This window comes from Leucoraja erinacea, chromosome 10 (genome assembly GCF_028641065.1).
Source record: "Leucoraja erinacea ecotype New England chromosome 10, Leri_hhj_1, whole genome shotgun sequence".
Classification (NCBI taxonomy): Eukaryota; Metazoa; Chordata; class Chondrichthyes; order Rajiformes; family Rajidae; genus Leucoraja; species Leucoraja erinaceus.
Genome location: NC_073386.1, coordinates 50,758,846 through 50,784,891, shown reverse-complemented (window position 1 = coordinate 50,784,891; position 26,046 = coordinate 50,758,846). Strand labels below are relative to the sequence as shown.

The following is a 26,046-nucleotide window of genomic DNA, read 5'->3' as shown; positions in this document are numbered from 1 at the left end:
TCAAGTCTACTCTGCCATTCAATCATGACTGATCTATCTTTTCCTCTCAACCCCATTCTCCTGCCTTCTCACCATAACCCCTGACACCCATACTAATCAAGAATCTATCAATCACCGCCAAAAACATCCATTGACTTGGCCTCCACAACCATCCGTGGCAATGAATTCCACAGATTCACCATCCTCTGACTAAAGAAATTCCTCCTCATCTCCTTTCTAAAGGTGCATCCTTCTTATTTTATTTTATTCTGAGGCTATGGCCTCTGGTCCTAAACTCTCCCACTAGTCGAAACATCCTCTCCAACCACTCTATCCAGGCTTTTCACTATTTGGTAAGTTTCAATGAGGTCCTCCCCCTTCATCCTTCCAGTGAGTACGGGCACTTTGCTGTCAAACCCTCATCATGTGTTCATCTGATTGTTCTGGTAAACAGTATTACTTGTGTTAACTTTTGCAGTAATGATGAAGATTCAGTTTCGAGTTCTACTGTGGGGTGCATTGGAAAATCAGAATTGTGTAGGTTATAATCTCATGGTTTTCACCCAGATCACATTGGTTTAGGGATAGGTAGGTTTAGCAAGTGAACAGATCTGGGCTGGATGGGCTTTATTGACCTGGGGCGTTGACAACGATACCGGGATAACCTATATTTGATTTCGTAATAGTCCAACGAACAGATTTAGACAGCAATCTAAGTGTAAGTGATCATTTATCTTGCCCTCAGTGTTAATAGAAAATGTATAACATATAACACGTCATTTCCACAGTTCTGAGTCCTATTAGTAATGAATATACTATTTGCACAAGTACAATGTATATCCAATGTATAAACAAAATAACACACAGTGTACTGAAATGTACCTCTAATTCATCGGCTATTTTCCCTATTTTCTCTCCTCACTGTGGAGTTGAGTCTTTGGGACACTACAAAGGAAACACAAAACACTAAAAAAGACGCAAAGTACTGGTTTACTCAGTACTTCAGTATTTGGCCTGAGAAAATTCTTCTTCAGCTGAACCAATGAGCATTTTGCAAGTGGTTACCAGAGCTGAATATAACCCATGTTATGTCTATATTCTCCGCACAGGGAAATTTACTGTTTAATTTAGTTTAGAGATACAGCACGAGAACAGGCCCTTCGACCCACCGAGTCTGTACTGACCAGCGATCCCCGCACATTAACACGATCCTACACACACTAGGGACAATTTTTTTTAATTTTGTCAATTGACCTACAAAACTGTATGTCTTTGGAGTGTGGGAGGAACCCAGAGCACCCAGAGAAAACCCACGCAGGTCACGGGGAGAACCTACAAACTCTGTACAGACAGCACCAGTAGTCAGGATTGAACCCGGGTCCCTGGTGCTGTAAGGGAGTAGCTCTACCGCTGCGGCACCATGCCTCACTAACCCCATTGGTAGAATTAATGCAAAACTCTAGACTCCAAGCCCTAGCTCAATTCCGTTGAAGCTGTGTGTGGTGCTGGTTTCAAGTTTAGTATTGTGAAGAAGGCTGCAGTAATTCTGTAATATAAATCCATCTTTTATGAGCATTTAGTGGAGCATTATTTTACGTTCATAGTTTTTTTTCTTATCTTGGTTTTGGTTCATTACATTCCCTTACCATTCTTTGTAATTCTGTACTATATACTTTGAATCTTGCATTGGTCATCCCACCGTTACTTTACTTCCTCCCAGGAAAATCTTGCATTCAATACAATGAGATTAAAACACGCCACCCAACTTTTAATTCTCCTAGCTCATTCTAACCAGGGATATTACACAAAATGTTTGTCCCCGGGCTGCTGTTAATTCTGAAGTTTGAAGTGTGGAACGTGTAAGAGTCACAAGGATATGTTCCTACTGATGGAAGACTTTGAGGAACATAAGATAAATAGTTCCTTGCTACTATACTAAAAATTAAATTGTTCTGTTATGGGACATATAGAAACATAGAAAATAGGCGCAGGAGTAGGCTATTTGGCCCTTCGAGCCAGCACCGCTATTCAATATGATCATGGCTGATTATCTAAAATCAGTACCCAGTTCCTGCTTTGCCCCCCATATCCCTTGATTCCGTTACCCCTAATGGCTAAATTTAACTCTCTCTTGAAAATATCCAGTGAATTGGCCTCCACTGCCTTCGGTGGCAGATAATTCCATAGATTTATAACTCTCTGGGTGAAAACGTTTTTCCTCATCTCAGTCCTAAATGGCCTACCCCTTATTCTTACACTGTGACCCCTGCTTCTGGACTCCCCCAACAATTGGGAATTTTTTTTCCTGCATGTAGCCTGTCCTATCCCTTAAGATGTTATATGTGTCTGAAAGAATCCCTCTCATCCTTTTAAATTCCAGTGAATATGACAATATAACACTCTTGATTAGGCTTTCTTGGTTGTGATGTTACAGAATGTAATTTTTCTAAAACTGTCACTGTCATGTGCACACCCATAAATTGTTGGAACTGAAATCTATATAATATTAAAATTCTGTGGCTGGCTGGCTGGCTGTGTGTGTGTGTGTGTGTGTGTTTCTGCCTGACTTGTGGGTGCCAGCCTTTGACTTGTTGCTACGCCAACACCAGACCCAGAAACGGCGAGATTTTTTCAATTTCGGTAGAGATTTCACTTTTCATTCCAAGTATCCACTCCTCATTAAATTTTGTCGTGTTTATGTACATATTTTAAATAAAATCCTTCTTTCCCCCCCCCCACTCACTCATTTTGTTGCCTCCTGCTGGCCAGCGGCCATTATGGCTGCTGGCGCTCGCCTCAAAGACGCCATTTAAAAACAGCTGCACTGCTGAGTGCTGGAATCTTATGTTCGGGAACGGCTTGAGTTGGAGGACCACGTCTCCCGTGGGTGCTACGGGTAGGGAACGGCTGCGTTGGGGGAGCAGACCCAACGGGTCTGCACTTGGTCTAGTAAATAATAAAATTAAGGCTTTGAAAAAATTGTTATTGAATCATTTGAATGATCTAGAAAATTCATCTGAGGACACTGACATTTCGATGTTTTAAATGAGCACAAGCAAGGTTAATCTAGCGACTGAATATTTGAATTTCAGAAAGAGCAAGTATGGTAACTTCTTTTCTACAAGGGAGCTGAATATTGCAAGAATCACAAATCATTAGAGTCTGAAGAAGGGTCTCGACCCGAAACGTCACCCATTTCTTCTCTCCAAAGATGCTGCCTGACCCGCCAAGTTACTCCAGCAGTTTGTGCCTTTACTCATATGCTACTCTTTAGTGTAGCAGGACATAGTAACAATGTCAATGCTGTCTTTAAACTCACAGCATCACTTTCGTACCGTTTCTCAAAGTAACCTCACAGTAATAGTTCAAGGAACAGTATATGATCTTTCTGTTGACTTCCCATGGGGTGAATAATGCAATTTTGTTGGGTTCTTCTTGCCCGCTGGACCTCATGATTGCATCCATACATGCTCACAATTACATCAATATGTAATGTACCGTGAAATAAATATCATCATTGGTGTGGTAAATCTGCTGTCGCATTCTAATTTGTACAGCAGATAGTTGTGATACCACTACTTTTGAGATTCCATTCTCATTTTAAAATGGGTTGACACCAAGGGGTTTCCATGGTACTAATGCAAAGAAAAATAAAAGCAAGGTGGTGGTGTTGATTTTGAAGCCTATAAGTCCATTTATACTTATTCAAGTTGATGAATAACTAGAAATGATGCTTTACATAGTATTTTGTCCATATGTCTATCTTTATTTTCCTGTAGGTAGTCAGAAAAGGTTGGCTCACCATCAGCAACATCAGCATCATGAAAGGAGGTGCCAAGGAATATTGGTTTGTGCTGACAACAGAAAGTCTCTGTTGGTTTAAGGATGAGGAGGTAAGAGATAAGAGATCTGTGTGTAAAAGGTGTGCGTGTTCCATTGCAACACTATATCTCATTGCAGTCATCACAGTGATAGGAGGCGGCACAGTGGTAGAGTTGCTGCTTTACTGCAACAGAGACCGATCAGGGTTCCATCCTGACACAGAGTTTGTACGGTCTCCCCGTGACCGCATGGGTTTTCTACTGGGTGCTCCAGTTTCCTCCCACACTCCAAAGGGGATCGTGGTCAGAGCGGACTCTATGGGCTGAAGGGCCTGTTTCTGCACTGTATCTCTAAACTAAACTCAAAGGGTGCCGCTGCATAGGATTTACAGTAGTGCTTTAATTCATCAAAGTTTGCCATGTGTTTTGTCAGTTGTGGATTCATCACCACAGTTCTGCAGGGGCCAGATTCAGAATCTCAGCTGCACTACCAGAGTAAATGCAGTAAGACAGAAGTTGTTCTTCATTTGAAGTGAGAGAAACAACAGAGAGTTGGTTCAGTATCATTGGTGAATTTCTTCTTTGCCTGGGGTGTTACTGACTACCTGTTTATAACAGTCAGGGAGCAGCATGTGTGGAACCACTGACACATTTAAGAGGCTCTTGTTTATTAAATCAAATTTGTTCAGATAAATAGGATGCAGGTCTATTTCCTGCTATTTGTGATTTCCTTTGAGAAATAAATTAAAGGCAGCCTTAATGTAGAAATTAGGAACTGCAGATGCTGGTTTACAAAAAAGACAGAGTGCTAGAGGAAGTCAGTGGGTCAGACAGCACCTATGGAGAAAATAGATATGCGACATAAACATCCACCACACCGGATTCGTCACTGTGATGGAAGGCAATAAAGTCTAATCTTCTTCACTCTTTATTCTATCGCGGGTGGGGCAGTCCAACCATCAGCAGTCGGAGCAATCGAAGTTTCTGCAGTCGGTGATCGAATCCCCCCCATCAGGACGGTCAAAGCTCCTGCAGTTGGAGCTCCCAAAGTCAGTCTTCGACAGGGACCGCAGCTCCACGATGCTTAAGTCCACAGGCTCCTGCATTTTGGAGCACCGGGGTTAATCCCCGACAGGGACCGCAGCTCCAGTTTGTTAAGTCCCGTAGGCTCCCGCAGTTGGAGCTCCAAAAGTTGATCCCCAGCAAGAGGCCGCCAGCTCCTCGATGTTAGGTCGTAGAGCTGACGGGGATACAATGCAGGAAAAAAATTGCATCTCCGTCGAGGTAAGAGATTAAAAAAAGTTTCCCCCAATCCCACCCCCCACATAAAACAAGCTAAAGAACACTACAACATGCATTTAACACATACTAAACACCAACAAAGAGATAAAAGGGTGAGACAGATTGTTGGCGAGGCAGCCATTGCGGCGCCACCTGGTGGATGCAAAAGTGTGTTAACATAGAACCAGTGTGAACAGTGTGGATTTGGTTGGCCGAAGAGCCTGTTTGCATGCTGTATCTTTCAATCAATTCAATTATACTGACATTATAAGATAAACTAATAAAAGTATATTTATGAGATTAGGATTTCATGCATCTATAATAATTTTATTTATTTTCTGTTATATAGCCAAAGTATTTGTTTTGTAAAATTATCAATAATAAAATAAAATTAACTAGCAAATAAACACTAATGCATATTAGTGGAAGGAATTAAAATAGAATCGTACACCATGGAAACAGGCCCTTCTGCCCATGCTGACCAAGCTGCCCAATCTACACTAGTCCCACCTGCCAGCATTTGACCCATATCCATCTAAACCTTTCCAATCAATGTACCTGTCCAAATTTATTTAAAATGTATAACACATAATATAAGCATAAAGTAAGGGAGGAGATCGGACTTCTGACTTTTAGAGGCTGCCTGCCTTTCATTAGAATCACGACTAATATTCTACTCAGTGTTATTTTCCTGCACGGGCCCCATAAAGCTTGATTCTTTGGTGACTAGACAGCTATTGATTTGCATTTTGAGTGAATACAATGATTAAGCTTCTCGGCCTCTCTGGGGAAGAGGATTTCAAAGGTTCACCAACGTCCGAGTAAAGACATTTCTCCTAATTTTAGTCCTGACTTTGAAATTGTGATTGCTGGATCCCAGATTCGACAGCCAGAGGAAACATCTTCCTTGCCTGTAGCTTAACCTTTTCCTTATAGCCTTTTGGATCAGTTTCAGACTCTAGGAATGAGATCATTAACAGCAGCAAGGGATTGAGCACTAATATTTTGATATAATTAATTCCAGACAACAATTTCTAAATGGAGACACAAGCGAGTTCGGATGCTGGAATCTTGAGCAAAGCACAAAGTGCTGGAAGAACTCATTGTGTTAGGCAGCATCTGTGGAGGGAATGGAAAGTAGACATTTCGGAAGGCTTCCAACCCAAAACATCATCTGTTCATTCTTTCCACAGAGGGGCCCATTGGAGTCTGAAGAAGGGTCTCGACCCAAAACGTCACCCATTCCTTCTCTCCAAAGGCGCTGCCTGTCCCGCTGAGTTACTCCAGCATTTTTGTGTCTACCCTCCACACATGCTGCCCGACCGACTGAGTTCCTCCAATATTTTGTGTGTTGCAGCAGATTCTAAATTGAATCCAACCCCGAGAATATAATGTTCTTACGATGAGAGATATTTCTTCACCTTTGAGAAAAGAGGTTGGAAATTCCACATGTCTAATGTGATTGGCTTTAAACCAAAAGATACAATTCATTGATTTGAGAGTTACAATAATATATTGATTGTCGATTACTCAAATTAGTTTAAACAGTTACAAATTGTGATCAGTATTGGTCCACATGGATGTGTCCATGATATAGAATTTTTGTTCAAAATATTTCTGGGTAAGTAATGTGTAATATCCGCATGTATTTGGTGTGTAATAGGAGGTGAAGGCGCCGCGACCGACGTTGCAGCGACCTCTGCAGTCTGTCTGTCTTTTTTAAATTTTTGTTCAGTTGAATGTATAGTTTGTTAAGGTTTTTATATTGTTTTTAGCTGTGTATATGTGGGGGGTGGGGGAAACTTTTAAATCACTTCCCTGTACGGGGGACCCGAGCTTTTCCCTGTCGGGTCTCCGTTGTCGTTGGGGCCGAGCAGCGAGGAGCGGCCTCCAACCGGAAAGACCTGGGGGCTCCAGTTGCGGAGTCTGCGGACTCACCATCGTGGGGCTGGACGGCTTCGGAGCGTGGAGAGCTGTGGTGACGTGCGGCTGCGACCCGACTCCGGTGCTCGGAGGCTCCAGCTGCAGGTCCGGTGGACGGTGACATCGGGAGCTCGCGGGTCCCTGGTGGGAGACCGCTTTTTGGAGCTCCCGCAACGGCAACTTCTCCCGCCCGAGTTGCGGGGTTGAGGGTGACCCGGAGCGGGGCCTTGCATCGCCCGACGTGGCTTTAACAGCCGCGGGACTTGCCATCGCCTGCCGGGGGCTCCAGCATTAAGACCCGGCAGCGGGGCCTTACATCGCCGGGCACGGGACTTGCCATCGCCCGCCGGGAGCTTTAATAGAATGGAACGCAGGGGAGAGACAAGACTTTGCCTTCCATCACAATGAGAAGGAGATTCACTGTGATGGATGCTTGTGTAAATTGTGTTGGTGTGTGTCTTGGTTCTTTTTTTGTTGTATGACTGCAGAAACCAAATTTCGTTTGAACGTCTTTTGAGGTTCAAATGACAATAAATTTGTATTGTATTGTAAATCATCTCCAAATTTGTCCCATGTAAGATGCAAAGTGGAAAATTTATGCTGCACTACTTCTAATCGTGTGAATATGGCAAGTCACTCAACCTCCTTATGAATTTCAAGACATTGCTGCGTTCGTGCATTAATTTCTGTAGTAAACTTCCAGATTCCCCAGAACTGGATTGAGCGACGAAATATTCAGCAAATGCAAAATGTTGCATTATAGATACTGATCAACACTTCACATGAAAAAGAAAGGCAAAAAGTGCTGGTCACAAAACACAAACTCAGCGGGTCAGGCCTTATCATTGTAGAACATGGATAGGTGATGTTTCAGGTCGGGATCTGGGCTGCTTTTGTGTAATTTTAAAATGTGATTTTACCTTTTGTTACATTTTATAATACTTTCAATAATACCAGTGCTTTTTTCACAATGCCATGTATTAGTATGGCATACTGGCACCTATTAAACAAAACCATTATTTTTATGTCATATATTGGTTTCTGGTCACGGGACACAAATGTTTATTGATTGTGCATATCGATACCTTTTTGTGCACACGAAAAGCATGGCATAAAACTATATAAATCTTATAAAATAAAACAGTTATTTGATGAATTCTTTAGTGTTCACAAATATTTCTTGAAGTTCATGTTTAAAGAAATTTGGATCAGTTAGTCTCTTTCGTGCACCGTACTACATTTTCTGGTCCTAATTGGTCTCCATTCCAACTTTTCCCTACTTTGGTTATCCACTTGGTGGCAATGACAGGAGGGCAGATTATTATCTGAATGGTGTCAGTTTAGGAGAAGGGGAGGTGCAACAAGACCTGGGCGTGCTTGTACATCAGTCACTGAAAGTAAACATGCAGGTACAGCAGGCAGTGAAGAAAGCCAATGGCATGTTGACCTTCATTGCAAGAGGATTTGAGTTTAGGAGCAAGGAGGTGTGCAGGGCCCAGGAGTGGGAGTGTTGTGTGCAATTTTGGTCTCCTAATTTGTGGAAGGACATGATTGCTATTGAGGGAGTGCAGCGTAGGTTCATCAGGTTAATTCCCGGAATGGCAGGACTGACGTATGATGAAAGAATGGGTCGACTGGGATTGTATTCGCTGGAATTTAGAAGGATGAGAGGGTATCTTATAGAAACATATAAAATTCTTAGAGGATTGGACAGGGTAGATGCAGGAAAAATGTTCCCGATGTTGGGGGAGTCCAATACCAGGGGTCACAGTTTATGAATAAGGGATAGGCCATTTAGGACTGAGATGAGGAAAAACATTTTCACACAGAGAGTTGTGAATCTGTGGAATTCTCTGCCACAGAAGGCAGTGTAGGCCAATTCATTGGATATTTTCAAGAGAGAGTAAGATTTAGCTCTTAGGGCTAAGGGAATCAAGGGATATGGGGAAAAAGCCGGAAAGGGGTACTGATTTTGGATGATCTGCCATGATCATATTGAATGGGGATGCTGGCTCAAAGGGCCGAATGGCCCACTCATGCACCTATTTTCTATGTTTATCATCCAACTGTTATTGTGTGTACTTAAATCTCAATGGCCAAGGATATTAGAGTCCGAAGAAGGATTCGGACCCAAAACGTCACGTATCCATATTCTCCAGCGATGCTGCTTGACCCGTTGAGTTACCCTAGCACCTTGTGTCTTTCCTTGGCAAACCAGCATCTGCTGTTCCTTTTTTCTACATTTTTGTCTGCTCCACTGTGAAATCTCTTCAAGGTGTGCCTACTTAGAAAAGGTTCCCCTCCTCTCTGAGTCTGAAGAACGACTCTGACCTGAAATGTTACCTATCCATGTTCACCAGTGATGCTACCTGACCCACTGAGTTACTCCAGCATTTTGTGTCTTTCCTTGATGTGGATTGTTGGTCCACTGTGATGCCCCATTTCTGGACCATGGTATTATCTACTGCCAATGTTCAGTGTATACATCTTCCGAGTTGGTAGGCAAAGAAGTGGAAGGGAGCACTATGAAATCTAGGTTATACTATATGTTTGGGCAAATTTTTATTTTACTCTACATCGTTATTGAATGTCTTATTTGAAGATATTTTGGCTGAGAATATTTTAGATTAGCAGGGGAATGGGGGTGGTATTTCCAGAAGTACCAATGTCTGGAAATCTACCCAGTGTACTCCAAGGAACAGGAGTAGCAGCAGTTCGCTTAAAGAGAAGAGTTCTTGGTTATATTTTTCAGTTATGAATTATTATTATTATTATTATGTAAGTTTCTTTATCCTCTATTTGTTTTTTAAAGACTGTTCTTTGGCTGGACTGAGAACCATATCAGTAAAACACTAAATGCTGGAGAAACTCAGCGGGTCAGGCTGTAGCTGTGGAGGGAATGGGCTGACGACATTTCTGGTCGGTACGCCTTCTTCAATCTGAAGATGTCCTTTTTTTTTGTGTCATCAATTTTTCAGTCTGAAGACTGGTGCTGACCCAAACTGTACCCCCATGAATCCTGCCTGACATGCAGAGTTCCTCCAGCACTTTGTGGTTTTCTCAAGATTCTGTAGTTTCTGAAGAAGGGTTCCTACCTGAAATATCACCTATCCACGTAGTCCAGGGATGTTGCCTGATCCATTGAGCTACTCCAATAATCTGGGTCTTTTCATTCTGCTTAATGTCACGTAACAGAATTTAGGGCGGCACCATGGTGCAGCGGTAGAGTTGATGCCTTGCAGCGCCAGAGACCCCGGTTCGATACTGACTACTGGTGCTGTCTGTACAGAGTTTAGGATAGTGCTAGTGTATGAGTGATTGCTAGTTGGCGCAGTGGGTGTTTACGCACTGTATCTTTAAAGTCTAAAATCCATTCAGTGAGTAATCTGATCCACCATAATGACTTTCTTCTTCACACTCACTTTCACTTTGTAGTTTAAATTATTTTCTCCAGCCGTTTGTGTCTGCAGCCTTTGTTATGTGAATCATCTGGATTATAGGTCCAAATCCAGTTTTGCTTGAGTCTACCCATATGGACTGGAATGTTAATTTTGGAGCTCAAAAATCACATTACTCACTTCACTAACCTGTTGATTCTCATAATGTTTTAATTCTTCATGAATTAAGTGGATTTGAGTAAAGAATGTGCCACTTTTGTTAAAGAAAAAAAAATGAAGAAAATGTTATGATTACATATTTAGGCTGGTTGGTTAAAACACAATTAAAATATGCAATATTTGGTGTATGATGCTAAATTGACACTTGCATATAGATGTTTTTAACATTAAATCAGTTGTAAAATTAAAGCACATCAAATTTGGTTTTCATTTCGAGGCAAGATGATCAGGTGTGAAAATGTCAGTAAACGTATTTTTTAGAATCAGTTCTTATGACTAAACATTTTAACCATAAAAACTGCAGATTTTTACTTTTACATTACTGCCCTGGTAATGTAATTGCTGTTGTTTCAGAGTAATTTACTTATTGTGAAGACATTTACAGCCTTTATTCTGATCAAACCAATCCAATTAACTTTCTGATTGACAAGAACTCTTTATTTGTTATGCCTGCATGGTGATAAAACTAAACATACATAAATGAAAACAAAGTCGGTGTCACGGAAGAATCTACAAAGTATTTGTATGACAGTGTTGAAGATGGCATTTTAATCACTCCCAAGAAGTCTTTGCGTTCAGTGTTCCTGAGGTTTCCGGCTGAATGGCTCTTAGTCAGGCTGGGTTGTCATGCGACTGCCTGTCTGTGCCTGCTGTACAGGTGAGAGGATTTTCTGCACAGCAAGTGTAGACAGGCAGACACATGACAACTCCGACCAGCCATTTCAAGGGTCTTTGGTTACTGTGTTCTTCCTTGTAGCGAGCAATGAGCTTTCCCAACAATTGATCCATTCTGTACTTTTGTAAAGTTGAATAGTATTAACAATCACAAATATACATTGGGACACAGAAGATAAATTACCATTACTCTTAGTTAATTTTCAGTAGCCAAATTGGTGTTGGCCTTTTGCAATCCTCTCCTTTCCGTCTTTGCCTCTCACCAAATGACTGCCAATTGTATAGTATAAATATTTTCAATTGCAAACCAGTTCCAAAAAAAAACTCAGAAGGTGTAGAAATTGCTTTTTTCATGTCTGAGGCGGGGAAACATTAATAAATTTTGATTTTGCCTTGTTGGAAATTTGTTAGAACCACAACAAATGCTGGATTGAAGCGTCTTTGTCCTGAAACATTAAATCGCTTTCTCCCTCCACAGATGCTGCCTGACCTGCTGAGTGTTTCCTGCATTTTCTGGTTTTATTTCAGCTTTCAGATTTGTATTTTGATTTTCATAAGGAGATTCTTATTCATGGGGAAAAGAACACCAAGTAGATTGATTGTAAAATTAATTCAGTGGATTATTAATCTGCATTTAGAATAATAAAAATATTTTTCAGTTAGTCTGTGGTGATATATGAATGTCTGAGTGGCCAGTACAATTCCACTTGATATTATCGAATTATTACCATTTACATATTATCATATGGTTCATTTAATAATACAGCAATATTGCTGACATTCAAGGATGTGGCCCAAATTGCATAAATTTTGTAACTGCAAAGGGGAAAAAAAATCTTTGCATAGTGTTTTTAAAACATCTCAAAATCATTTGTACTTAAATTAAACCTATTTGAAATGCACTGATTATTATGCAGACATATAATTGAATTTCCAATGTCTTAATGGAGAAATAGTTGACAACGATAAATGCAGAACATTGCAATATATTTTAAGGTATTATTATGACTTTAGAAATGAGTATAATCTGAACTACAATTTAATATCAGATTAATTGATTGAATATAGGGCAATGTTATTGTTGAGATGTTACTGTATAGAAATAGATACAGGTAGTCTTTAGAGTGATTTAAACATTTTCTATATTAATAAGTTGTTATTCATGTGCAATGGTTACCAATTGCACTTGTCCAATATTTACATTTTAGGATCAATAGACTCCAATGAATTTCACAAGCAAGTTGGTTTGATGTACTGCTTCACGGAATAGATAGCACCATACAATAGGGACATAAACTGCACACTGATGGCCCAAACCCCTAATCTTAAGCACTACAAAAATGGACTGGATTTTATGCTTTATGTACTGGCAGAAGGGCAGGAAATGAATATTTTCAAATATTTACTTTGAACTGAACACCCATCTAGTCATGAAATCTTCGCCAATGTCCTGGATTTTGTACAAAGTTTTGACGTAAAGCACAGCCATTGATTTGTGGAAATTGCATGTTTATTTTCAAACTGATACATTTCCGTTTCATTCTAAAAAAACCCTGAGTTTTCTGTTTTGAACAACTTTTATTCCTTACACCTTATTGAAAACACCAATTCTTGCAACTAGCAAACGTGATTATTAAATAAATAGCTTTTAACAGCAATTCATTAAAAAAAAATCAAAAATCTACTCAAGGTCTGAATCCTTCTCAAGTAAAAGGCAAAACAGAAAAAAAAAATGTTTTTTAACAATAGTGGAGTTAATAAATTGTCACAGACAGCTAATTCAATTCTTCTTAAATGGTTTAGTGTTATGAAGTTGAAGAGAGGTTTATTTCTGAAAAATATGCCAAGCACCTAAAAAAAAAGTGAATTAAGGAGAAGTTGGTCCTGATACAGCAGAAATGTATTTCTTTGAAAAATGGCCAAGGCACAGTTTCCTGACTGTAGCCACTTTACGTGGAGGCGGCTGGAGGCTTGGGTGGTCTATAACTGCGACGTAGCTAATATAAACAATTTAGTGGGCTAGTAAGGACACCAGGATTAAGAATAAGCAGTAAAAATTAAAACACAAGAGTGATCTTGCAAATGATACAATCTTACTCACAAAGTGTCTATTTCCCATTTTATTTTCGATGGGATTCATTATTCTTATATTTGAATCAAATTTAAGATTGGCGATTATTATTTTAATTCTGCACATAGAAAATCGACTTTGGCATTTAAAAAAATATGGTGGAAGTTAAAAATCAATTGAGAAATGTATGTCTAATTGGAAAAATTCATTTCTCTGAACGCCAGTCCAAAAGTAGATTTTTTTTTGTTCAGCGTTTCCTGATCAAAAATGATTTTAATCAGGAAAAGATTGATATACTTTTTATTAAATTTAGTTGCTTCGAATTCCATGCAAACTACTGAACTAATCTCACACTTTGTCTTAAGACTTACATATTTTGTGGTGATTCTTTTGTTCAAAATGATTGTCCTTATTCATAAATATTAATAGTTCAGTAAATATGCCGTGAGGTTCGATCTAATATCTTACCCATACGTAGGATATTGGTGAAATGCGAGCAGGTATTCTCTTAAAAAAAAGATTAATGGCTCAAATATACATGGGAATATAATTTTAGAATAGTTGGGAGTTGTTTTTAAGCAGATGATGCAACTTCCTAAATTGGCAATGTAAATTATAATTTTAAAGTGTTTCCAATAATAAGTTGAACAACTATCGCACTAAAATAGTGGGAACTAATACTTCTTCACGTCAAATGGGAGAGCAAGATGGTCAGTGGATATGATGCAGCATAACTGTGAATGGGTGATTGTAAAATTAGCAACACATATTTAGCCTCACAGAAAATAAGCCTTCAGCGTACAGTAATCCCTTGAGGATGCTGATAAGACCTTTTATTTTGAATTTCTTAAGCATTCCTTTTTCCTGAAACATGTGCCAAGCAGCTGTAGTTATAGCTCAGTAACGAGCTTGAATATAATATAAAATGATGTTGCTGAAAAAGGGGCTACTCTTTCAGTCAAATATTAATTTGCAAATTGTAACAAAATATCCTTTTAAACTGGTCTTCTGGAATCTATTAATTTAAATTCTCATTTCAAATTGTGAGATTTGATTTTTGAATGTTTCATAATTCTCTATGGAAAAATTGATGGCTCTTCCATTCTTAACGCTGAACCAAATTAAAACAGTCTGAATATTTTTCTTCTGCTATTAATTTTAGTCATACGTGCATTTTTTTTTAACCAACAGTGCAGTTTTTAAAAAAGTTCTTCCTCCACCATTCCTAGATGAATGAGTTGTTGTTGTCGATAATGTAGATGGAACTTTTATCAGCTATAAACGTTCACATACTGCATTAAAACCCAAACATTTTAAGCACATTAATTAATACTTCATACAAATTCTTGATTCAAAATCCTAATTTGTACTACTCACCTTAAAATAATCTGAAATCAGTTTATCTCCTCAAATAGTAATTAACTCATTGAAAATGCTCACATAAGCTGCATATTCACAGCTAAATTTTGCAGTGAATTTCGCATAGATAAAAAAAATGATCATTGAATGCATTAAATTATTAAAGCAAAAATCAATTTTCTTCATACAATTAGCTGCAGTTACGACACAAAATCAAGGAATGGATTAGATCATTGCACTGACACATCTGAACTTTTGATCATGAGGTAAGAAATGGTACAAGAAACTATTTTCAATTGACGGGAGGACCTCTGTGTTATTTACAGTCGAAAACCTAGCGTTGAATCCCTTCCTTTCAAATGGTACATATCTCCATTCATGATGGTGGATCAAGTCAGTGAAGTTCGGCAGGTCATGTACCAGGTGTTGTCCAACTTTAGGCCTAGGCATGTCTCCAGCTGCTAAACTATGCGGCGAGAGCCTCCTGTAGGAAGAGTTCCTCATCATTGCTGTTTTTCTTTTCAAAAAGTAAAAAGGTGAAGGGAAGAAAAATACTTGCTCTTACTGTCGCACTGTTCATCTGTCTTCCTTGCAAAGTGTGGAAAGAAACTTACTGTTGCCTTCCCTTACCCAGTCTAACCAATGTGCAGACTACTGTACAACAGTATTGTCCTGAACAGGTAGTCTGAACACTGGGGCGACGGAGCAGGACCTTTTGACTCTTTCTTGTCTTCTGCCATCAAAGAAATTATACATGCACACCAAGTTCACCATCCACTGTTGACTGCGTACACTGAAGTCTCTAAAAGAACTGTGATTTCCAGCCTTGACGTGGCACATTTGCAGGAGACGGGGATCTGGCAATGAATTTAGGACAAGAAAAAAAAAAGGGGTGGGCTGGACCTAGCAGCCCATATATGGGATGATGTCACCCCAGGGAGATTGGGTATGCACTGTGCCGCTGGAGAAACCGCTAGAATTGCCTGCTCTCAGACATGGGTCTGTATATAAAATGGTACCAGATGTTTCAGTGTAATGCTAAACAGTCATTTCATCTTTCAGCCAGCTCTCCGAGCGAGGCAGGAAGTAGGCCTCTTCCATGGAAAAGCTGTAAAATCAAGATGAACCATTTGAGTGCGGCGGTTTACAACAGATATTTCTAACTGACAGGAATACCGTTCCACACCTATGTTAGTCAATACCTAAGCCGTTGTGAACATGACATTTGTTTTTAATTTGTTGCAGTTTTATCTCAGTTTCCGTTCAGTATAAAAAAGGGTACGGGCTCCTCTCAAACACTGGAACTGTCAGTGCAAGAATCATGCCCTAGACTTGAACAGTAATTATAGCTACTTCCTGAAAGTAAAACTCATGAAAAGTCTGGAGAAATGTTCTTTGTCATGGCCTACACATGAGTAATTAGTTCCACATGTGGCCTTCCTATTTCCTGTTAGCTATTTTGGCTGGCTGTCTCGCTGGCTGAATTGTTAGCTGATCTCTAAAGAACCAAGATCTTTCGATCTAGCGTACGCCTCCTCCACAATTTCTGTATAATTTCCACACTTAAATGCATCAAGTACAAAAGCATGATAAAAGGCTGTGTTGAATTTATTTAGATGGTGCGAGTTTAAGATTTCAAGAGTATTTATCTGTCTTTTGCACAGGATAGTCTATTTAACCCAAAATAAACTTTATTCAGAATAAAAATCATATACAAAGCAAAATGTGTGAAAACTCTTCAGACATTTTCAGTATACATTAATTCGTGTCATTCTCAGTAGTGTTCGCACCTATCCTTAAACAAAACAAACCACCCTTGTAATATGCACAGGATATGAACCGGAACAATGAAATTCTTACTTGCTGCAGCTTTACAGTCTTTAAAGTAACTTAAAGTTACAATGCAGTTGAACACTGTTTAGACTAGGGTGAATATAAAGTTGTGGAGTAAGCCGGTGTATATTTCCCAGCTGCTTCAAGTAAGACATTCTTGCACTCTGGACTCTGGCTGCCAAAGTCAGCATTGGATTTTTAATGATATGCTTCAGTAACAAAATACACTATGTGGAGAGTGAAAACACTGCTTTAAATCAAAACTGAATGTATACATAGAACCATATCTTGCAAGCAATATATGTGAATTTGTTCGCTTTGAATTTTTTTCCCCCAACAGTAACATGCTTTCAGCCACTCATTAACTCCAGAGTGTAGAGCTGGAAATTAGTTGCATGAAACAGATGTTGAAAAGAAATGAAGTCACACATCACACTTTCGCAGAGAGCTTTGGTCTTGAATTTAATACATCTGCACATTTAGGGAAGTAGCATAAAAATGCAAATTATTGAATGTTTAACATTTCATCACAAAAGATCAGGTTTAAAATGGTTCTGGTCCGCCATTTAGAAATGTAATTAAGATATATTAGGTACGAGAAACATTTGTACTATATTAGTTAGTGTACAGTGCATGCTTGTATATTTTTATTGCTGAATTTACCTTTTTGCTCATCTAAATTTAATAGGCACAGTTATAACTTGGAGCAACCTAATCTCACTATAATTTGTTTGATTCACTTCTAAGAGAGTAATATTTTCAGTCTCTTTTATTCAATCCAGCACTTGGTATGGTGAAGATGCACATTGCTGTGGATACAAAGAAAGTTGGCTCGCAGTTCCCATAGATCTTTTTGGGGTTTTGCAAAACACTTTGCAGTCGATGAAGCACTTTTCAGGTGTACTCAATGTGCTAATATAGAAAATAGCAGCCAAGGTACACACAGCAAGCTCCAACCAACAATAAACAATTCAAAGTAACTGAATAATCGGTTTTCTAATGATAGACACAAAATGCTGGAGTAACTCAGTGGGACAGGCAGCATCTCTGGAGAGAAGGAATGGGTGATGTTTCAGGTCGAGACTCTTATTCAGACTCGACCCAAAACGTCAACCATTCCCTCTGCCTGTCCCACTGAGTTACTCCAGCATTTTGTGTCTATCTTCGGTGTAAACCAGCATCCGCAATTCCTTCATACACAGGTTTTCTAATTATGCTCCCGACCCAATATGTCACCTGTCCATTCCCTCTGCAGATGCCATCTGGGCCACCGAGTTCCTCCAGCACTATGTGTTTTGCTCGAGATTCCAGCACCTGCAGTTTCTTGTGTCTCTTCTGACTTATATTGGATTTAATTTTGAGTGCTTAAAGTGAAAGTTGAGCTTGTAATGCAGGAAAGTTATTTACATTATTCTCAAAACTAAAAGATATCAGTTTCAAACTTTAGATGCCTCACCTAGGAGTTCTTCCCTTATACTGATACTGAATGCATTTTAATATCGTAACAAATGTGTTTTAATATTGCATATCTAATCGACTCTGCTTGAAAACTATTCCATTGAGGTCATGGAAAGATTCAACTCTATGCCCTTGAAACAAAAGGAGATGAATTTGTCTGCATTCATGTTTGCATTCAAGTATTCATAGGACAAGTATTGCATAGACTAATTACATACCGTAATGTAAGATATATTGATCGGAGCAGAATTAGGCTATTTGGCCCATCAAGTCTACTCTGCCATTCAATCATGGCTGATCTATCTTTTGCTCCTAGCCCCATTCTCCTGCCTTCTCCCCATAACCTCTGACACCCTTTAACCCATGATATTTGTGCCAACCATGATGCCAATCCCCACTAATCCCATCAGCCTGCATATGGTCGATTATTCCTCTATTCCCTGCCCGTGCATGCATCTGCCTAATCGCATCTTAAGCACCGTTCTCGTAAGTGAACCACCATCCCTGGCAGCGCATTCAAGACACCCACCATTCAATGTGTAAAAAAATCATGCCCTGCACATCTCCATTAAATTTATCCCTCCTCACCTTAAACCAATGTTCCCTAGTATTTGACATTTTCACCCTGAGATAAAAGACTCTGATTTTTATGCTGTTTATGTCTCATTTTTTATACTCCTGTCAGAGCACCTCTCAGTGACTGACACTCTAGTGAAAACAATCAAAATTTGACCACTCATTATGTTCTATCAGTCTGACAAAGGTTCTACTAAAAGTTTTGATTGAAATCAATTATTGTACCAATAGCATGCCTTGATGCTTTTCTGCTACTTAAGCCAACCGTCTGTTATATGAGGACAATATCAGACGTTTGTCGAGATAAAATTGGTGAGTTTACTGTAAGTGAAATGTTAGTTAAGAGGGTCCCATAAAGACTGCAAGAAATTGCAGAGATGTGGACACAGCCCAGACCATCACACAAACCAACCTTCCTTCCATTGACTCCATTTACACTCCACGCTGCCTCGGCAAGGCCACCAGCATAATCAAGGACCAGTCTCACCCCGGCCATTCCCTTTTCTCCCCTCTCCCATCAGTCAAGAGGTACAGAAGTGTAAAAGACGCACGCCTCCAGATTCAGAGACAGTTTTTTCCCAGCTGTTATCAGACAACTGAACCACTCTATCACTGAACCACAAGTGGAGAGCAGTCCTGAGCTCATTCGAGACCCTCGGATTATCTTTAATCGGACTTTACTGGACTTTATCTTGCACTAAACATTATTCCCTATATCATGTATCTGAACACTGTGAACGACTGAATTGTAATCATGTATAGTTTTTTCTATGACTGGTTTGCATGCAACAAAAGCTTTTGTATCTCGCTACAACAATAAACTAAACTAAATTCAGTATTTCATATCTTTACTTAGCAGAGTAATTTCTCAATTGGAAAATAATTCTGTAAGAAACTTGAGGTCATCACATATATAGTTTCTTAACTTTCTTCTTAGTCTGATACAGAAATGTATCTGTATTGTGATCCTGAGTTGATATTTATGATTTTAACACAAATAGCCTGGGAGTGTGTGGGGAGGAACTGCAGATGCTGGTTTACACCAAAGATAGACACACAATGCTGGAGTAACTCAGCGGGACAGGCAACATCTCTGGAGAGGAGGAATGGGTGACGTTTTGGGTCAAGATCCTCCTTCAGTCTGAAGAAGGATCACAAACCGAAACGTCACCCATCTCTTTTCTCTATAGATGTTGTTTATCCCGCTGAGTTACTCCAGCATTTCATGTCCATCTTCAAGGAGTCTTGACATAGATAAGGATGGTTTTTTGTATGAAAATTGAGGTTTCATAAGTGGTTACTATAAAATAGGATTTTCACTTTGGTGCACTCAGCAAAAGGTGTAAATTATGTTCAAATTTGCATTTGTTTTCAAAAGTAACTTTTTTTAACAAGAAGTGATTTCTCAAATTAATTTAGATATTGCTGAACTCAAAATCTTCCAAGAATCAGTAGATGTGGGAAACATTTTCAAAATGTGATATATTTCGTATTTAAAATATTTAACATTATTAACTCAGTTTCATGGCTAATAAATGAGCATTTCTAAATAAATTACAAAAAAAATTCCCCAAAATAGACACAAAAAGCTGGAGTAACTCAGCAGGTCAGGCAGCAGCTCTGGAAACGTTTCGGGTTGGGACCCTTCTTCAGACCACATCAGAGAGAGGAAGATGGTATTTTCCAGTTGCATTGATTTCAACAAAGTCAGTTTCTTCGAAATTAAAATGTAGTCTTGGTTCATCTTGAGCCAAAAATAAAATTCCTCGACTTTAACAACCCCTTTGAAAACCCCAAAACAGTTACAATTAATGAAAACTCCCAGTGGTAACAATTTGAGCAAAGCATGGCTGTCTTTGTGGCAAAACCCTAAATTCAGTACACTTTTATAAACCAACACACTAAACTTGCACTACCTGTAATTTATGCTTGAAAATTACTGATCACCCGCACTCGTTTCTTGTTACAAAATAACAAATCCAGTGTGACTCAGGAACAGCTTCTTCCCCTCGTTTATCAGGCTTCTGAATGGTCCTTCCATGAGCTAAGGTACTGTCCGATTCACCTCCATCCAATTATGGACATTGGACTTTGTCGATGGAACAATGTTCAGAACTATATGCTGCACTCAGTATCTTCCTCTTTGCTCTACGTATTGTACTTGAGTTTGACGATTATATTTAGGTAGTGTATTATCTGATTTTTACTGGATAGCTTGCAAAGCGAAGTTTTTCACTGTTTCTTGGCACACATAATAAAGCTAAACACTTTGGAAAATGTGGGCATGTGGCTTAAATAAGTACATAGAACATGGAACAAACAGTACAGCACAGGAACGAGCCATTCGGCCCACAATATTTATGCTGCACATGATGCCAAGTTGAACTGATCCCATCTGTGTACATGATCCATGTCCTTCCATTCCTTGCACTTCCACGTGCCAATCCAAAAGCCTCTTAAAGCCACTATTGTAACTCAAATTTCACTGTAGCTTAATTGGTCCATGTGACAATTAAATTGAATCTTGCCTCCACCACCATCCCTGGCAATACATTCCAGGCCTCCACCACTCTGCCAATGTAAAATCAATTGAAAGTGTTTTGTCATTCATTAACTAATATACATCATTAACAATTCAGAACACATTGTAAGTAGTATGTTATAAATGTATTCCATCCTATAGCTGGCCCTGTTTTTAATCAGATGCCTTTTTATTTCGACGATGTACGATTGTTTGACTGGAAGTTAGATATATTGCACCAGAGCAAAATATCAGGAGCAATCATTCAATTTTAACATGCTGGTGTGTGTTTTGTTTATATTGGTTGATTGCCCAAGATCCATTTTAGAATTTCATTGCTGCCGCTCCACACCAGGTTATTTTTAAAGTACTTTTCTAACTGATAGATGCTTAACCCATTGTTTTGTGGCTGAAGTTCTAATCAGCTATAACATTTGAAGCATTTTTACGTTCTCAAGCCCACAGTCATCATGTTAAATGAAGGGAGATTTATTTCAGCGGCTGGGAAAACAATAATCAGAGGATAGACACAAAATGCTGGAGTAACGCAGCGGGACAGGCAGCATCTCTGGATAGAAAGAATGGGCGGCGCTTCGGGTCGAGACCCTTCTTCAGACAGAGTCAGGCGAGAGGAAGATACAGAGATATGGAAGGCTAAGGTGTGAAAGGAGACGAAGGTCAAGGGAAATGTAGAATAGATCATTGTTCGCTTAGGGAAGTTGACAACAAAGCAGACAAAGATAAGATTTTATCAGAAGGGCAGAGACGAGTGGGAAAACTGGGAAGGGGGAGAGATGGAGAGAGAGGGAAAGCAAGGGTTACTTGAAGTTAGAGAAGTCAATATTCATACTGCTGGGGTGTAAGCTGCCCAAGCAAAATATGAGGTGCTGTTCCTTCAATTTGTGATGAGCCTCAAGGGCCAGTCCCACAACGATTTTTTCAGCGACTGCCGGCATCATTGACTAACCAAAATATTTGTGGCGTGATGCGGCGGTGACACGGCGTGATGATGTATTGACGCGCGGTGTTTTTTCAAGTGTCACAACATTTTTATTGTCGCCGCTGGATTTTGAAACGTTCAAAATCTTTTGGCGACCCTGATATGACGCCGGCAGTTGCCGAAAAAAATTATCAAGTGGGACAGGCCCTTCACTCTGACAGTGGAGGAGGCCGAGGACAGAAAGGTCAGTGTGGGAATGGGAGGGGGAGTTAAAATGTTTAGCAACTGGGAGATCAGGTAGGTTTAGGCGGACTGAGCGGAGGAGTTCAGCAAAACAATCGCCGAGCCTGCACTGATATATAGGAGTCCACACCTGGAACAGTAATCAGAGAGCACACATTAAAGGTGACTGATAAAAGAACCAAGGTCACATGAGGGCAAACTTTATTACCCAAAAGAGTCTTAAGGATTGGCTAATGGATATAGATTTAACAGAAGCTTTAGGAAAGGAATTGCGTGAATATATATAAAGTTTAATAAGTCAGAGGAGATTGAGAAAGGCATGAAGAAGAGGGAATTAACTAGATTTCCCAGAGTTTTGCCGATTTTAAGAGCCATATGGCCTACTTCTTCATTTAAACTAATCTCTGATTATATACTGCAAGCAAGAATGTAATACCATCAAATCTACATAGGTATTAAAGCTCTCATATGGTCAAGTAAAATTAAATTGCAAAATAACATACGCACTGAACACTATATCTATGCACTTCTCAAAGTAAAATTGGTGCTGTTCTTAGCAAGGTGCTTAACGTCATGTAGGAAGAGCGAGAATTTAAGAATCTGTTTTAAAGAGGAATGAAAGGTCTCAGGCTTTCTGAAGAATTCCATGAATGATGACAGTTTGATAAACTCAGGCTAAATTATCGCAAAATCTAATTCAGAAGTGAGTGCATGGCTGGAGATGCAGCTTGATAGGACTTTGGCTGCATTTGGAATAGTGCAGTTCTGGTCGCTCCATTACAGGAAAGATGTGGGTGCTTTTGAGACGGTGCTGAGGAGAAATGACCAGAATGCTGTCTGGATTAGAGGGTTTCAGACGGATTGTTTTCTCTGGGACGTCAGAGGTTGAGGGGCAACTTGATAGAAGTATATAAAATAATGAGAGGCATAGATAGGGTAGACAGTCAGAATCTTTTACCCAGGGTGGAAATTATCAATACTGGAGGGCATAGCTATAAGGTGAGAGGGGGAAAGTTTAATGTAGATGCGTTGGGCAATTTATTTTTTTACACAGAGGGGTCTGGAATGCATTGCCAGGGATGGTGGTGGAGGCAGATACGATAGTGGCGTTTAAGAGGCTTTTGGATAGTCTCATGGAAATGCAGGGAATAAAGAGATATGTGCAGGCAGATGAGATCAGTTTAGCTGGGCATCATGTTGGGCACTAACATTATGGGTTACAGAGCCTGTTCCTGTGCTGTACAGTTCTATGTTTTATTATTGCAAAGGTAAGCATGTGCGTTGATTTCAAGCAAACAGTTGCAGTATAGATAACCAGTAGAGAGTTTCTAGTTTGGGTAGGATGTAACACGTGCTGAACAAAACACTGGCACCTAGCTTTTGCACGAGTTAGTATTTATGGAGGAACGATCAGCAAAGGAAGAGAATGGAAAACTCCAGAGGAAGTAAGTGTTCGGAGATGAATAGCTGTACGTTAGGTGATGATAAGTTCATAAGTTAAAGGAGCAGAGTTAGGGCGGCACGGTGGCGCAGCGGTAGAGTTGCTGCCTTGCAGCGCCGGAGACCTGGCTTCGATCCCGACGACGGGTGCTGTCTGTAGGGAGTTTGAGCGTTCTCCCCGTGACCGCGTGGGTTTTCTCTGAGGTCTTCGGTTTCCTCCCACACTCCAAAGACGTACAGGTTTGTAGGTTAATTGGCTTTGCATAAAAATGTAAATCGTCCCTAGTGTGTGTAGGATAGTGTTAATATGCTGGGATTGTTGGTCGGCATGGACTTGGTGGGCAAAAGGGCCTGTTTCCGCGCTGTATCTCTAAATTAAACTAAATTAGGCCACTTGACCCACCAGGTCTACTCTGCCATTCAATCATGGCTGATCTTTCCCTCTCAACCCCATTCTCCTGCCTTCCCTCTATTACTCCTGACACCCTTGCATAGACACCCTTACCCTGATACATAGATCAAAGTTAGCAGTCTTATTCATGAAACATGTGGTATATGGAAATGTTGATGAAACAGCTTATTCAATCTGAGCATGTTACTGGGGTAGGGCCAGTATGGAGGGATAGGCACGGTGTTTCAGTCCCACTCTGATTCCATTGGTATGTTGTTCACACTTCATGCGGGTTGTTTGAAGGTAAACGTGTTGGGGCAGGAAGGGAGACTCTTCAGGGATAAATGCAAATTGTAATGGGAGAAAATGAAACTATAGTCGGGAACACTTATACCCTGAGTAGACCGTGTTGAACATTGTGGAAGTAACGTGTAAAATAAGACAGGATGATTTACCTACAATTCCAGGCACTTGATATGACATTTCAGCCCAACTCCTCCATTCCGAACATCTAAGCATAATCTCATTTGCCTGCATTTGGCCATAATTACGCTAAACTTGTCCTGATATCTTTATGAATGTTGTTATTGTACTTGCCCCAACCACTTTCTCTGGCAGCTCATTTCATATATGCCATCCCCCTCTGTGTGAAGTAGTTTAGTTCATTATTATTATTGTCATGTGTACCGAGATACAGTGAAAAGCATTTTTATAGTGTGCTATACCGTCAGCAAAGAGGCTATATGTGATTACTGTCAAGCCGTCCACAATATACAGATACAGGATAAAGGGTATAGCATTTAGCGCACGATAAAGTCCAGTAAAGTCTAAACCTCCAACGAGGTAGATGGGAGGTCAGGACCGCTCTCTAAGAGACTAGAAGTGGCAGAAAGCTTGGATCTGAAAGTAATATTAGTTTTGAGCTGGAGAAGGAGGGTTGGCAGATTGAAGATAATGCCTTGAGGCTCGGGAGCTTTTGAAAGGAATCAGATAGTGTACGGGCAACAGACAAGGGGGCTTTCGTTGCAGTGCAATCATCGGATTTAAGGGACGGAGCGGTGAAACAACTCCAGGTGAAGTTTAGTTTAGTTCAGTGATGCAGTGTGGAAACATTCCGCGACTCGGTGGGCCGAAGGGCCTGTTTCCATGCTGTATTACTAATATAAACAATCGCCCGTATGCCAGTACGATCACCAGTTCTATCCTGGACACTGGGGACAATTTACGGAAGCCAATGAACCTCAAAACCCGCATGCCTTCGGAAATGTAGGAGGAAACCGGAGCACCCGGAGAAAATCCACGCGGTCATAGGAAGAACGTACAAACTCTGTACAGACAGGACCTGGAGTCAGGATCGAGCCCGGTTCTGTGGAGTTGTGAGGCAGCAGCTCTACCGCTTGGCCACTGTGCCACCCCATTGAATGACTAAACCTGAGAGGACTCACTCTAGGAAAGATTTAAGGTATTGGTGAGGTTGGAGGAAGGCAGTGAACTACCTGATAAAGGAAATGATGATCAGAAATAAGCCGACAGAAAAGCTGGAGAAACTCAGGGGGCGAGGCAGCATCGATGGAGCAAAGGAATAGGCGACGTTTCGGGTCGAGACCCTTCTTCTGCAGTTCCTTCTTAAACATCTGAAATAGGCCTGTCAGTGATTGACGTCTTGGAGAGGTAACAACAGACAAAGATGCATACTGGCTGCCAATTGTCACTGTTTTGGGAAATATAGGTAAAGCTTATTTGTTGTGATCAGAGTGTGGAACTTCCATTCCTGCTGTTCAGCAATAGATTTGGGGCGGCATGGTGGCGCAGCAGTAGAGGTGCTGCCTTACAGCACCAGTGACCCGAGTTTGATCCTGACTCGTGTTGCTTTCTGTACGAAGTTTGTACATTCTCCCTGTGACCGCGTGTGTTTTCT

The 26,046-nt window shown here is 40.2% G+C and overlaps 1 protein-coding gene and 1 long non-coding RNA gene across 3 annotated transcripts in view; one reads left to right on the top strand and one right to left on the bottom strand.

Annotated features, from left to right (window-relative positions):
• Positions 1-26,046, top strand: part of dnm3a (dynamin 3a) — a 154,187-nt gene that overhangs the window by 65,221 nt on the left and 62,920 nt on the right. For both annotated transcript variants that reach the window (XM_055642255.1, XM_055642254.1), the window contains one exon: positions 3,759-3,872. In XM_055642255.1, coding sequence (XP_055498230.1) covers positions 3,759-3,872 — 114 coding nt within the window. The remainder of the gene's footprint in view (positions 1-3,758; positions 3,873-26,046) is intronic.
• LOC129701187 (uncharacterized) lies at positions 13,628-18,442 on the bottom strand. The gene is made up of 2 exons (XR_008724166.1): positions 15,292-18,442; positions 13,628-15,210 (listed from the first exon to the last, which is right to left on the bottom strand). It is a non-coding gene; the product is annotated as an uncharacterized LOC129701187 (long non-coding RNA).